Source organism: Pezoporus flaviventris, unplaced genomic scaffold (genome assembly GCF_033815535.1).
Source record: "Pezoporus flaviventris isolate CSIRO_AGI_PZ_B2104156 unplaced genomic scaffold, CSIRO_AGI_Pfla_v1 ptg000013l, whole genome shotgun sequence".
Taxonomy (NCBI): Eukaryota; Metazoa; Chordata; class Aves; order Psittaciformes; family Psittacidae; genus Pezoporus; species Pezoporus flaviventris.
The window spans coordinates 2,295,405-2,309,854 of NW_026892561.1; the positions used below are offsets into that span (position 1 = coordinate 2,295,405).

General features: G+C 46.1%; 2 protein-coding genes across 6 annotated transcripts; one reads left to right on the forward strand and one right to left on the reverse strand.

Moving 5' to 3' along the window:
- Positions 1-1,070: 1,070 nt before the first annotated feature.
- On the reverse strand, positions 1,071-5,750 carry DIO1 (iodothyronine deiodinase 1). Its single transcript, XM_061451176.1, has 4 exons — positions 5,235-5,750; positions 3,273-3,416; positions 2,026-2,225; positions 1,071-1,550 (listed from the first exon to the last, which is right to left on the reverse strand). Exons 1-4 carry the CDS (start codon positions 5,563-5,565, stop codon positions 1,461-1,463), a joined length of 765 nt encoding a protein of 254 aa, XP_061307160.1. The 5' UTR covers positions 5,566-5,750; the 3' UTR covers positions 1,071-1,460.
- Positions 5,751-6,790: 1,040 nt separating this feature from the next.
- Positions 6,791-14,072, forward strand: YIPF1 (Yip1 domain family member 1). 5 transcript variants are annotated; one of them, XM_061451181.1, is made up of 9 exons: positions 6,791-6,880; positions 7,509-7,669; positions 8,991-9,071; positions 9,159-9,268; positions 9,393-9,509; positions 10,549-10,715; positions 11,299-11,481; positions 12,735-12,829; positions 13,820-14,072. In XM_061451181.1, exons 2-8 carry the CDS (start codon positions 7,569-7,571, stop codon positions 12,822-12,824), a joined length of 849 nt encoding a protein of 282 aa, XP_061307165.1. In that variant the 5' UTR covers positions 6,791-6,880; positions 7,509-7,568; the 3' UTR covers positions 12,825-12,829; positions 13,820-14,072. The 5 variants fall into 5 exon arrangements, with proteins under 5 accessions (XP_061307165.1, XP_061307166.1, XP_061307162.1 ...); XM_061451182.1 differs by having other exon boundaries at positions 6,792-6,880; positions 7,539-7,669; XM_061451178.1 differs by having other exon boundaries at positions 6,796-6,880; positions 9,181-9,268.
- The last annotated feature ends 378 nt before the right edge of the window (positions 14,073-14,450 follow it).

Consider the following 14,450-nt stretch of genomic DNA (forward strand, 5'->3'; position numbering starts at 1 on the left):
TGTGGAATAGAATAGAATCATTTGGGTTGAAAAGACTTTTAAGATCATTGGGTCCAACCACAATGAAGTATCTTTGTAGTAACAGCTTTTGAGTTTTATAACCCAGACTGTTATCCTAAAACACTTACAGAATCATAGAATAGTTTGGGTTGGAAAGGACCTTAAGATCACCCAGTTCCACCACCCTGCCACGGGCAGGGACATCTCACACTACACCATGTCACCTAAGGCTCTGTCCGAGCTAGCCTTGAACACTGCCAGGGATGGAGCGTTTACCACTTCTTTAGGCAACCCATTCCAGTGCCTCACCACCCTCACAGTAAAGACCTTCCTCCTTATAGCCAATCTAAACTTCCCCTGTTTAAGTTTTAACCCATTACCCCTTGTCCTATTGCTACAGTCCCTAATGAAAAGTCCCTCCCCAGCATCCTTATAGGTCCCTTTCAGATACTGGAAGGCTGCTATGAGGTCTCCACGCAGCCTTCTCTTTTCCAGGCTGAACAGCCCCAACTTTCTCAGCCTGTCTTCTTACAGAAGGTGCTCCAGCTCCTGATCATCCTTGTGGCCCTGCAATATAACTGGGTCCATTTAAATTAGTATGTTTATATCAGACTTTCTCAATATATGAGTTAAAACCTGCTTTCCTGGAAAATGCTTCCTGTGCACTTTGAGTTGAATAGGAAAAAAAAGGTGTGCAATACTTAAATGGGAGGTATTGCTTCCTACTGTCAAATCCTTCAGCAGTTCTTAAATTGGTAACTTTCTCAACTCAAACTCAAAGGTTAATAGGATGAATATAATATGAACATCTACTAATGTCTGGAAATAACCCAGAGGGGAAGAGGGACAGGGTGAGGAGGGAAATAACCTGAAGCCACATGAAGTGCTGTGGTAGTTTTTTAATAGTTGCAGATCAATCCCTTGTTCCTATAAATATTTTCTACAATCAGGTCACAGCCGTCCCTGCTTTAAGCTGTGACTGTCACAACAAATATTAATAGAAACAAATGTTGGTGGAGATTGTCTTGGTTCAGAAGCCTTCTGAAGACCGTGAAAGTGAATATTTAGGAGAGTTCTGTCTATACAAGAGAATCCTCAGCCTGTGACACCAGTTCTTTTGCATGCCAGTTGACTTTTGGAGATGGCACCACCCCTCAAGTTCATCCTGCATGATATTCTTTACAAATGTAAATGCTGGTATCAAGTCCTGACAGCTCAGTGGGCCCAACTACTATTCATTACCACGTGTGGTGTAAGCATAATAAGATACTACAGTGCAGTGGTTGGGGTTGTAGCAATGAGACTTGAAAACCTCTGGACAAACATGTAATGAACCACTTCACAGATGCTCTTTGGATGCACCTGCAGAGTTCTTTTTCTTCTTGTCTCTTGGTATTTTTATATTCTTTTGCTTCTATCTATGAAACCTTACTCATTGAGCTTTCTTATCCAGACAGTCTTTACTCTGAAGTCCTCTCCGTTTCTGATCTCATTTTTTCCAGGATGGCACGTATTTCCTGGGGGTGATAATTCCAAGGCCCCGGTCCTCCCTGCAAAGGCAATGATACTATACAGTGACACTAAAGTAGACAGAGCACAAGTCCTTTAGCACACAGTGATTACAGCAGGACTACAGGTAGGTGCGCGTGGGCTTCGTTTGCATGGCAGCCGTTGCGTGGTAGAGAGTGTATGCACAGGTTACGCCCTGTGTGTAACTGTGACAGGGCCAGGATGTGGATCCTGGAGCTGGAGAGTGTTACTGCATCTGAACTTTGGTGTACCTGTGTTTCCTAGTGAGCCAGAAGATAAATATTTGAGCAAGACTGAGGTGTACATCAAGTATGTACATCGTAAAGCCCAGGCTGGTTTTGCTGCAAGTCCTTTTCTTTCCACAGTTACAGTGAACTCTGATTTTTCTCTCTCACACAGAATGAAACTGAGTTAGATGTAAAACATTCCCAAATTATTCAGAAATTTAAATATCTCCATATATTATGCTCATTATTATTGTTGATATTTTTTTACCTTGTAGACAACCTTTCCTCCTTGAAGTAGATACAGTCGTTCTGGCAACGCAGCGTATTTTGCACTGCTCAAGTTTTCCATAGTGTCTAAAACCACTGGACATAAAGGATCGTTTTTCTGAAGAAACTGGGCTGCCATTTTCCGATCTTCAAGGCTTCTGTGATTTTTAATAACGACATTGTTTTTAAAAGCCCATCCATCTAAAACAAATGAGAAAGGGAGTTAGCAAGGAACGTTTGGAATAGGTGTTAAGGGTGGGGATACACTGTGATAGAAAGATACCAGGTGGAGGATACGTGTCTTACTTGGGTAAGGTTTGTCAAAGTGTTGGGCGCAGAGGGGACTTTAAAATGGTAAGCAGTGCTGTTGGCTGACACCCGTTCATTTAGCACAGTCACAACAGCATCACTGTTCATTCTGCGTCATTCTACTCATTAAGCCTATAAAACAAAACTTCATCTCTGTGAGAAGTGAAGCATTTCAGCCAGGGCTCATCTTTGTTTTCCAGGAATAACACAAACACATGTTTGCATGCAACTGTTCCTAGGGAAGTAGAAACTAGTTAAAAGGTTTTGAGCAAACTGCTCTAGTGGAAGGTGTCACTGCCCATGGCAGGGAGTTGGAACTGGAGGAGCTTTATGGTCCCTTCCAACACAAACCAGTCTGGGATTCTGTGACTGAGGTACTGTTTCTCAACTACAAAAAGTGATGTATTGTTCAAAAACTTGAGAACTGTAAATGTTGGTTTAGAAAACCACCTTAACCCTGGGATATAATCAGTGCTAACGTGTTACCTGGAGTTCAGTGTGGATAAAAGTGTATATAGTTTGCTACATTTTTCAGATTGGAGTGTGTTCTTGAGATGTGTTAAAAATGAATCATTTAAAACCCCAAACACATAACACACTGGCATTTTACACTTAACCTTTGTTCTCTGAAATGCTTTGTTTTTTCCTTCCAAAAGGAGCTGTGTTAACACTGGCAGGAAGGTTTGTAAAGATACAACTGTGTGCTTCACCTTCACAGGGATGAGTGTCTCCAGCAGCAGTACCTCAGTGTAAAGTGAGATGTGTGAGTAAAATCTTTGTGAAGCATTAGGGACGCAAACCAGTGTGTTGCCCCTTTAGATTTGAGGAAGATGTCTTTCCTATTTGCAGTTCCCTCCTTTGCCAAGATACTTCTCTTCCTAAAGGGACTGCTCCATGTCTGAAGTTTTGGTGGGTGTTACTGTGATGTTTGTACTGTACCTACGGCATGAGCTTCTTCAATGTAGATAATGAGGAAATCTGCTGTGGAGCTGAAATCTTGGATGAGCTTGTTGAACTCATGAAATTTTAACATAAATGAAGGTCAGGTGCAGCTTCCAAAATTCAGGATTAAAGGCCGGTTGTCTGGAAAAAAATGGAACAGTTTGTGGTTAAATCAGTGGAGGGAGAAGGGGCAGAATTAGACACACACACTGAATTCAGCCTCTGTTGTGGAGTTTCCTGGGCAACAGTAGTAAAGTCATTTATGTTACTTTAGCCCATAACTCTCCTCCTGGGACATTAAAATTGGCAGCAGGACATCTGCATCTATGCAAAACAGGCAGAAAGATGCTTTCTTTTCCCTAGCTTGGCTCTGACCTGTGCTGGATCCAGCAATGAGCTTATCTGAGAGGGACCCATTCCTTTGTAGAGACCACTAAAGGCAGGAGGCACTGTACAGTCACGCAGCTTCTCCCGTATGCTCCTCATCAGATCCGACTCTCAAATGACCAACGTTTCAGGACTGATCTAAAATGGATATACAGCATGTAGCACGTTGCAGCTTCCAAAGATCCATCCTTATGACTTCAGAAATCCTAAACATGATCATCTGTGAGGTTTTCCAAAGGACAATGAGTGGTTCAGGGATGGACACACAGAGTCCTAATCCCTTTTAACGAACCTCTTGGACATGTCTTGATTTGTTTTTGCTTGTAGCTGAGCAGAGTGGAAGCTGCAGATTTTAAAGTCATGCATCACAGGCTTCAGTACTTTTGGTGTCTTTCTGCAATGCCCTGTCCAAGCACAGCTTTGTTTGTTATCTTACTGTTTATTAAACTAATGTTACACAAGCCACTAGCAAAAGGGTCCCTGCAGTTGCTTACACAGATGTGCCTACAGGTGTGAGCATCTATTTGCAAGGCCTCAATTTAAGAGGACTTGCAGGATAATAAAGCACCTCTTTTAGTCTATGGTTATGCTGAATTATCTGAAATTTGTTCAAGATCTTCCTTCTGGCTGGGCTTAACTTCAAAACCTGCTGCTCACAGGGATCCATGTCCTAAAGGATCTAATAAGGCAGGTATCTTCCTGGAGATATTGTGTATCTTCTCCAAATTTGCATCCTATTTTCTGCATAAACATATATATGTGTATAATAAGAAAAGCAGCATTAGAGAAGGATGTAATGCCTCCCAAGGGGATCAAAACTGCAGCTTAATGATTAATTCCACATTCTACAGAGCACTCGGTGGGAGGCAGTGGACAAAGTACAAAGCAGCTGCTTTTTCTTCTGCTTTATTTCTAGCCATGTTGGATCTGGAAGAAAAACAACCACCATGTGCTTTCTCGGCTTTAGGCCAAGGGAGCTGGTGTGGGGCTTTCTGTACAAGGAATGGCAGCCAATGCTTAGGAATCACTGCACACTCTTGCGCCATTGCCTGTGCCTGTTCAGTTGCTGGAGCAGGTCCAGAGAAGGGCTGCGGAGCTGGTGCAGGGCCTGGAGCCCAAGTGTGATGGGGAATGGCTGAGGGACCTGGGTGGGTTTAGTCTGGAGAAGAGAAGGCTCAGGGGGGACCTTATCGCTCCCTACAACTGCCTGACAGGAGGATGGAGCCAGGAGGGGGCTGGGCTCTGCTCCCAAGGAACAAGGCATGGGACAAGAGGAAACGGCCTCAAGCTGCCCCAGGGCAGGTTTAGATGGAGCTGAGGAACAATTTCTTCCCCAAAGGCTGCCCAGGGCAGTGCTGGAGTCACCGTCCCTGGAAGTGCTCACAAACCGTGTAGACGAGGCCCTCAGTGCCATGGGTTAGTGGTGGCCTTGGCAGTGCTGGGATAATGGTTGGACTTGATGAGCTTAAAGGTCTTTTCCAACCTGGTTGATTCTATGAGTCTATGATCAGCAGCATCTCCACAGTTACCACCTTGGCAAGCCAAACCCATCCGCACAGCTGATTTACTGACCTTGCATGAAATCAAGGAGGTGATGAACTTCCCCGTCGAGTGTCACCACCGGTGTGTTGGGAGCAGGGTGTCCCTCGTAGGCTTCATCCTCCAGCCTCTTCCACTTCACCTTCAGCACAAAGAGCAGATACTTGAAGCTGAAAAACGTTGGGCCCCAGTTTTCATAGCTGAACTTTGGATTCTCGTTCATTCTGCTCTTTGCACCCAGTTTCAGGATGTATCTTTTCATGGCATTGGGGAACAGAACCAGCAGTGTTTTGCCAACAACAACACACAGAGTAACGTGCAGGAGAATCAGGAATTTTTGGAGGAATACCCTGATGCTGAGCATTGTGGTGGAGGAGCTCTAACAGCTTCTGACAGCAATGCAGGGCAATGGCAGGGGCAAAGGTAAAGGGGGAGGGGGAGGAAAAACATCCACGTGTTTGGCCACATTTCTGCTGTGCCTTGCACACTGTCACCTCTCCCTGGAGTTCAGTGTCTGTGTGAGTGAGGAGCCTGTCAGCAGTGCTCTGCCCACTTACACCAAAGGATTTAATGACAGTGATGGTAGACTTTCAGTGCCACCTGCACGGTTGTAAGGCTGATTCACAGATGTGTATTTTCCTAATGGGAGGAGCTGAATCAGTATGTTTTCCCTGAACCATGGATTAAAGAATTATGCCAGCAGTACCTGAGGGGCTGATACCACCAGCAGTTATGTGCAGGGCCTGGAACACAAGTGTGATGGGGAACAGCTAAGGGACCTGGGGGGTTTAGTCTGGAGAAGAGAAGGCTCAGGGGGATTTCGTTGCCCTCTAAAACTGCCTGACAAGAGGATGGAGCAAGGAGGTGGCTCCTCCCAAGTGACAAGCTATAGAAGAGGCAATGGCCTCAGGCTGCACCAGGGAAGGTTTAGATTGGGTAGTAGGAACAATTCCTTCCCCAAAGGGTGCTCAGGCATTGGAACAGGCTGCCCAGGGCAGTGCTGGAGTCACCGTCCCTGGAAGGTATTTAAAGGTTTGTAGACGTGGCACTTCGGGACGCGGTTTAGTGGTGGCCTTGGCAGCACTGGGGCAACAGTTGCACTCAATGATCTTAAAGGTCTTTTCCAACCTGGCTGATTCTGTGATTCTATGAATATGTGTAATGATATAACCGTAAATTATCAAAATACGTGCTATACAGCTATAATTAAACATATAAATACATATATGTACAATACTTTTATATATATATATATATATATACACAAGCGATGTGTGTATACGTGCACACACTACAGCCGGGCAGAGGCAGCCCCGGCTGCTTCCGCGGGCTCTTTAAGGGGGCGGGCACGTACGGCAGAAGTCGTGCTGCGTGGCTCCTGATTGGTCGGCTCAGCGAGCTCCGCCGGTGTGTTCCCTTGGAGCCGGAGGGGCGGGGGAGAGGAGGGGAGCAGCGCGGCTGCTGATTGGCTGCCGCTGCTCAGCGCCCGCTGCCCCTTTAAGACAGCGGAGCGGCCGCTTCCGGGAGCGGTTGTGCTGCGGGAGCGGAGGTGCGGGCCGGTCCCCGGTGCTGCGGCGGGGCGGCACTGACGGTGCCGCTGTCCGGAGGGTCGAGGCCGCGGGGACCTGTTCCTCCAACCGGCGGGTGAATGGCGGCCGTGGATGATCTCAAGTTCCAAGGTAAAGGGGCGAGCGCTGGGTTTGGGGCCCGGCTGACGGGGCGTTTAGAGGCGTTTGTGAACGTTGTCCATGTAAAAGCTGCGTTTGGCAGGTGGTGTCAGGAGTATCTCCAGCTCCTGAGAGGAGATTGTGCGGTGGGGAGCTGGAAACCGGAACCGGGGTTGACCAGAACCCGTTGTGGTGGGGAGTGGAAGGTGCAGACAGGCGGAGTGCTCTGTAGTCTGGAAGGGACCGTAGTTCCTGACTTGTGTACTTTTTGATAAGTAAACGTAGGTCTGAAATAAGTAATTTTTTGGAGAAGATTAAAATGAGACATTTCTATAGTATCTTTAGAGAGGTACCTTCCCTTTGCCATTGTAGAGACCTGCTGGCCTCAGAAAGGAGAAGCCTTGGTTTATCACGGTACAGATCAGCAGGAAGGACTCCCTCATGTTTTATTAACCAAGTAAATGCTCAGCTTGATCCCTGTCAGTCTGGGCTTTAAGACACAGGTTGTATTTGACAAGCTTCAGCTACTGATGGATCCCTTTGTGGGCAATATAGGGGTCTTAATGTAGTTTCTTGAGCCATGAGAATGGAAGCGTTGGTAGCTTGGTCATTGCCTGTCTTGTAATGTACTTATTTGCAGAATTTGACGATGCAGCTAATTTGCTTGCAGCAAATCCTGATGCCACCACAATAAGCATCGATGAGCCAGAAATCCCCAAGAATCAGCACGGCCGCCTGCAGGAGCCCAGGAGAGAAGAGGATGATGAGTTACTGGGAACCGATGACTCCGATAAAACAGAGGTGATGCTCTTACACCTGCAGTGCCTCCACTGGCACATCTACAGATTGTGCTGACAGCACTGAGAGGTTTCTAGATGGCACCAGGGCATTGTGCTGGGTGGCTGAACACTCTGCTGCTTCTCCCTCGCAGGTTACATTCTTGATAGGAGAACTGGCAGAAGCAAATGTGTGTTGGCTCTTCTGTTGGTGTTGTTTGCAGGCCAGGAAGTAGTACTGCAGTGGTGGTGGTTTAAGTTGAGCTGATATGCTGGGAGATGAGCACAGCAGCAGCTGAAAATAAGTGATAGGACAAGGCGGAATGGCTTTAAACTGAAAGAGAGTAGATTTAGGTTAGATATAAGGAAGTTCTTTGCTGTGAGATACTGGCACAGGGTGCCCAGAGAAGCTGTGGCTGCCCCATCCCTGGCAGTGTTCAAGGCCAGGTTGGACTGGGATTGGAGCAAGCTGCTCTAGTGGAAGGTGTCCCTGTCCATGGCAGGGGGTTGGAACTGGATGAGCCTTAAGGTCCCTTCCAACCCAAACCAGCCTGGGATTCTACGATCTATGAAAGCCCAGCAGTGCACTTACTCCCATTGGTTTTGCTGTGGGCTTGGTGACTCTGGCAGGAGAGCAGAAAACTTCCTGAAATAGCCAGGGCTTGTTAGAAGGGTTCAGCTAACACAGCCATTGACAACAGTGAGGGAACTTGTGATGCTAATGAAGCTGTGTGTTATGATGTGGCAAAAGGTGGTATCAGGGTGCTCTTTGGAACCCCAAGCCACTGTCCTTGCAGGGAGATAAGAGTCCAGCTGCTGCTGACATTAACAGTAAAGTGGGAAGGGGAAAATGTTAAATAATTCATAATAAGTGCCACCCTGTTAAGTTTGGTTTTTATCTAGGTACGGAAATCATAGAATCGTGGAATCACAGAATAGTTGGGGTTGGAAAAGACCTTAAGACCCCCCTGCCGTGTTCAGGGACACCTCACACTAAACCATGTCACCCAAGGCTCTGTCCAGCCTGGCCTTGAACACCACCAGGAATGGAGCATTCACAGCTTACTTGGGCAACCCATTCCAGTGCTTCACCACCCTTACAGTAAAGAACTTCTTCCTTACATCCAATCTAAACTTCCCCTGTTTAGGTTTTAACCCATTACCCCTTGTCCTATCACTATAGTCCCGAATGAAGAGTCCCTCCCTAGCATCCTTATAGGCCCCCTTCTGACACTGGAAGGCTGCTATTGTTTAAATGAACATCTGTATGAAATATACAAATATAAAAATAGATACATAAATTGCATGCTTGTCTTATTTTCTGTGTTGCCTTTCCCACAATGCAGCTGCTTGCAGGACAGAAGAAAAGTGCCCCTTTCTGGACGTTTGAGTACTACCAGACGTTCTTCGATGTGGACACATACCAGGTGAATACCCTCCAGAGGAGAACTGTTGTCTGAACTGTGCTTTATCCAGACACTGAGGTTTTTCTTCCTGTTTGCCTTTTCAGTCAGGCACATCTGTCTGTTTTCACAGGTCCTGGACAGAATCAAGGGTTCAGTTTTCCCAGTACCAGGGAAGAACTTTGTAAGGCTGTATATCCGCAGCAATCCCGACCTTTATGGTAGGTGTGAGGGGTGAGAATTTATCTTTTGTGATAAATGGTGTGAGTCTGTATTTCTTTTTACTTGCTAACCTTAAAAGAAAGAGGGCAGAGGAGTTACTGAACTTGTTGGTTTCCTTTTAAGGTCCCTTTTGGATATGTGCCACGCTCGTCTTTACCATTGCTGTTAGTGGCAATCTCTCAAACTTCTTCATCCATTTGGGCAAACCAACGTACCACTACGTGCCCCAGTTCAGAAAAGGTGTGTAAGTACTTGATACAGTCCTGAGTTTGTGGGTTTGATTATCTGGTTGTGGGATTTTTTCCAATGGGCTAATGAAGTAATAGAAAAACCAGGTCACAGCTTTGATTTAGCAGTCCTGTGACTGATTGCTTTTTCTAATCTTGAGAGATGTGTAATGAGTCCTTACAGTGGGCTGTAACTGGCAGAACACCAGCCCTCCAGAGCATAAAGTAGTTGCAGGGTTTTAGTAGAGCAAGCAGGAGTAATTTGGGCAGTTACTTTTCTAGCCTTAGTGAATGCCCCCTTGTACAGAGAGTGAAAGCCCAACAAGTCCCCACTGGGGTGCTTTTGTAGGTGCCTTTCTCCAAGGAGCCTGAAGGCCTCAGGCAGAAAATGACTAAATTAAGCACTACCCATATCACCTACCAAGGGCTGGAAATTGTTACCTTCTGCCACACTCAAAAATAAGCAGGAGTTCCTCAACTGATACATGCCTTGGGGAGCTCAAAGGGAGGAGGCAGCTGTCTACAGCTGTGTTTGTAGTGTGAAGGAGGCTGCTGTCCCTGCAGAAGCACGTGGCTTCTGGTTGTTTCCAAAATCCACAGCATACTTGGAAGAGCGCTGCCTCTTGGCACTCCAGTCACTTGAATCGGTTCAGATTTAACACTCGTGTCTCTGTTCTCTTTGAATTTTTGCAGCATGCCTGCCTTCTATTCTCATTTTTCAGTAGCTATTAGTAGCTGAATTCCTAACTAAGTTTCTTTTCTCTGTGGCTCTTCCTTTCACACTGAATCCAATCGCATTTTGGACATGGGGTGTAGTAAAAAAACCTGACAATATCAAGTGAATACTTTGAGCCTTTACTTTTAAACTAACTTGAAGAGTTGGCAAAGTAGTAGGTGTAAACTGGATATAAATACAAAGTCCTCAGTTTATTAATAATTCAAGCTTTATAACTTGAAAGTAACTTCAGAAGTAGCTTTCTAGTTTCAGGCTAAATGCTTTGATTCTGGCTGGTATTCTAAGTCAAACATTAAACCTTTTGTTGTATCTCCAGTGTCCATAGCAGCAACAGCCATTTATGCATACGCTTGGCTTGTTCCCCTTGCTCTCTGGGGTTTCCTGATGTGGAGGAACAGTAAAGTCATGAACATTGTCTCCTACTCGTTCCTGGAGATAGTGTGTGTGTACGGCTACTCCCTCTTCGTTTATATTCCCACAGCGGTACGTATGGCCTGAAGAGTACACCTGTTACCTGCCCCGCAAAGAGGTCCTGGTTTAGAAACTTTGCTATTTCTTATAATGTTATTCATGTTAACCAAAATCTTGGGGTCTAGGCAAATCATTTGCTCCTTTGTTTGTCTATGATAAAGCTTATGGAAGCTTGTGTAATTGGGGGTCCTGGAAAAGCCCAGGACAGGTCATTTCCCTGGAGGCAGCACATCCAAGCAAGAGTGCTGCTGGTGAGCCTGGCAGGCAGCTTGAGCCAGCTTCAGGTATTGGGATGTTTGTGTCCCATTGTGCAGGATGGCAATGCTGATGGCTCCAAGGACAAGTTTCCCTGGTGGGGACCATCCTGGGCCACTCTGGCAAGGAGCAGGTCCTGGAGGGAGCGCCATAACTCAGGCGACACGCTCCTGTCGTGTCCAGGAGCTCATCACTGCAGTTTTGTTTTCCTCAAGTAACAGTCAGATAAGGCATGAGTTAATTTGTGCACAAATTGGCTGGAAGTGCTTAAATGTCACAGAATGATGCATCATATGCATGAATCCCCATTTCCTAACAACCCCTTTCCTCCCTCGTACAGATTTTATGGATCATACCACAAAAAGTGGTGCGCTGGGTGCTGATGATATTCTCCCTGTGCCTCTCTGGCTCTGTTTTGGTGATGACCTTCTGGCCTGCTGTCCGAGATGACAACCGCAGGATTGCGCTGGCAACCGTGGGGACCGTGGTTCTGCTCCATGCCCTGCTGGCTGTCGGCTGCTTGGTATGACACTGCCTTCCATTTCCTCTAACCTGGTAGAGGCTGCTGACACGTTACGGTGCAGGGAAGGAGGAGTTGGCTGCTTGCTGGAAAATCTTTTTTAATAAAGAAAGAAATAGTACTTCCCATTTATTTTAAATAAGGAAAAATTGATACCAGTCTGACAGTGCTAGTAACAAACTCTATAATGAATTATGGAATCATAGGATATCTTGAGCTGGATGGAATCCATAAGGATGGAGTCCAACTCCCATGAAGTCACTCATGGAACAGTTTTAAATTTACATTAATTCAGTCTAGTGTCAGCAAAGTATTAATCTTTATCCAGTCACAGTTTGTTCCAATGAGTACTATGCTTAGTCCTTTAAAATGATTAAATATTCAGTATAAAATGTGTGCTTAGTTTTGTGTATGAAAATATAAACCTGCTAGAACTTAAAGTATATAGCGTTATGAAAACAGAAGACCCTAATGCTATTGAAATATACAATGATGAGTACTTGAATTGTTATTGTCTCTTCATTGCAGTAAGTAGAATGGTATTATCCAGACTTCAGTTCTGTTCTCCCCTCAGCTTCCACAGTAGGTACATTTTGTTCCCTGCAGCTCAGTGTACACGGAGGCAAAGGCAAAACACAACTCATGTTATTGGGTGACTTACAGCTGATTTTTTTACAGGACAAGCTGGAGTGGTTTTACACTGATAGAGGGGAGATTGAGATGAGCTCTTAGGCAGAAGCTCTTCCCTGTGAGGGTGCTGAGGCGCTGGCACAGGGTGCCCAGAGAAGCTGTGGCTGCCCCATCCCTGGCAGTGTTCAAGGCCAGGTTGGACACAGGGGCTTGGAGCAAGCTGCTCTAGTGGAAGGTGTCCCTGCCCATGGCAGGGGTTGGAACTGGATGAGCTTTAAGGTCCCTTCCAACCCAAACCAGTCTGGGATTCAGTGGGGCTCCTGTTGCAGGAGGCTGCCTGACGCTTCATTGGTTAAAACAGCAAACAGTCAAATATTTACCATCAGTCCTTTCCAGTACAGGTCTTTCTCAAGGGCCTTTGCTGCTAATTGTTATATTTTGAGGTACTGTTCAGAGCACCATTTTAGTTGACTATTTCTAATCTGCTAAAACCAGAAAAGATCTGAATTTGCCATTTCAGTGCTGTGTTTGTACCTTGTGAAAGTGGGTATGGAAAGGAAGAGCTGGGATGAGGCAGAACTGTTTATTTCCCCCTAAACAGTCTTTCTGTCCTCTGTGTAACGCAGGCGTACTTTTTTGATGCTCCTGAACTGGATTTTCCTGCACCTATCGTCCCTGCTCACAATGCAACAACAGTAATAACAAAGAACCTGTAAATAAGGTAAGAACCCAACCTCAACATTCTTCTGTAATCATCACAGCCATCTTGAAACTCCTCCCCATTACTGTGGTTGAGTGGAAAAGGGTTTAACAGCCCAATTTTGCCAAAAATGTATAAAAATACCATTTATGAACTTTTTTGCAGTTATAAGTTTTAAGTACAGCCATTAAAACTGTAAAAGACTGATGCACAAAGACATGTTCTCTTTCCTTTCTTTTAGGTTTACTCTTGGTGAAGAAACACATTAAATAATCAGTCCCATAGGTCCTTTCAAAGATGTTGTTTGAGGTTTTTTTTTCCTTAATCCCATATAAAAGCCCAAAAGTGTTTGTACTGCACAAGTAAAAGTAGTAATAAACTATTCTACTCCTATTTTCCTTTCCTTTAATGTTAAAAGTAAATTGGATCTTTTTTTCCCTCTCAATGTTTGTGATGTGTTTCAGAGCAGCAGTTCTGTGTTTGGGGTGTATCTGTATCTCTGCACAGGGCTGACTCTGAGCAGAGCCATCCCTGTGGATCGCGTTCCTGGTGTGGGATGGTTTGAGGTTTTGCTTCCTGGCAGCTGGGAGTGCCGCCAGCGGCAGATGACTCTTGAATTCTGTTGGAGAGCTGAGATGTGGAACAGGCCCAGGAAAAGGCTGACAGACGTGCATGCAGAGGCCAGGCTGCTGCAAGTACACCAGCCACATGTGTGTGTATGTGGAAACAGGAGTCTTTACTGACTAGAAGCTCTATTGGATTAAGTAGTAAAAGAAAATGGATCCGGTCAAATATGCCTAACAAAAATGGTCATAGAAAATAACCAGCTGTGACTCAGCCTAATCATGCAGATCAGTTTTAGCTTTCTTCCTGCAAAACCAGTTTCTCATCCCAGGTGCCTATTGAAGATTCGATATGAACTTCAGCATTGAGGTAGAAGTAGGTACCTTACAGTGTCCCCTGGTGCCTGTGAGGAGCTGTAACATTCATGCAGTTATTTGTCTCTTTCAGATCACAACACCCATTTCTCCATCTGTACAGCAACTTCAGGTTATTTTTCCACTGAAGCCCATGGGAAGTGCAGTAAGAAGGGATGCTTTTGTACAAGAGGACAGCGATGTCCCACGGATAGAAGGACATCTCCATGTGTGCTGGACACTCGTTCCGTGAAGAGAGTGAACTGTTGATCCTAATCCTTTACACTACTTTGTCTTTAAATCCTGCCTACGCTCCCCACACCTCTGAATAAAGTGTCTGAAGGGGATTTGGGCCTCATTTTGTGCATGAAATACCCAACACTTCCCCCCCAGCCTAAAGCGTTGGGGAGGGTGGGGAAAGAGGTGTGGAAGTGGGAGACAAATCCTTTGAGGATTTGAGCCCTGTGCCACCACAGGGCTCTGCCGCACCTGTAACGCGGTTCCCTCCGTGTCCCTGCTGCTTTCCCGGGCCCCGCCCGACTCCCTCCCCTCAGCCACGCTGTCCCTCAGCCCAGCAGTGCTCATGGGCCCTCACAGGGCCCTCACGGCCCAGGCTGTTGTGCAAGGACCCGGGGCAGCCCCGTTCCCCCCCCTCGGGGCAGGCGGGGCCGTGTCGGTGCCCGGGTATGACCGAGCCCCCCTCAGGCCTCCATATGCGCTCGCGG

Bases quoted from the DNA above. Each gene is read 5' to 3' on its own strand.
- YIPF1 (XM_061451178.1), top strand. From the start codon at position 6,850: ATGGCGGCCGTGGATGATCTCAAGTTCCAAG. The intron at 7,670-8,990 runs GTGATGCTCTTA...CCCACAATGCAG, and splicing joins ATGACTCCGATAAAACAGAG to CTGCTTGCAGGACAGAAGAA. The intron at 10,716-11,298 runs GTACGTATGGCC...TCCCTCGTACAG, and splicing joins TCGTTTATATTCCCACAGCG to ATTTTATGGATCATACCACA.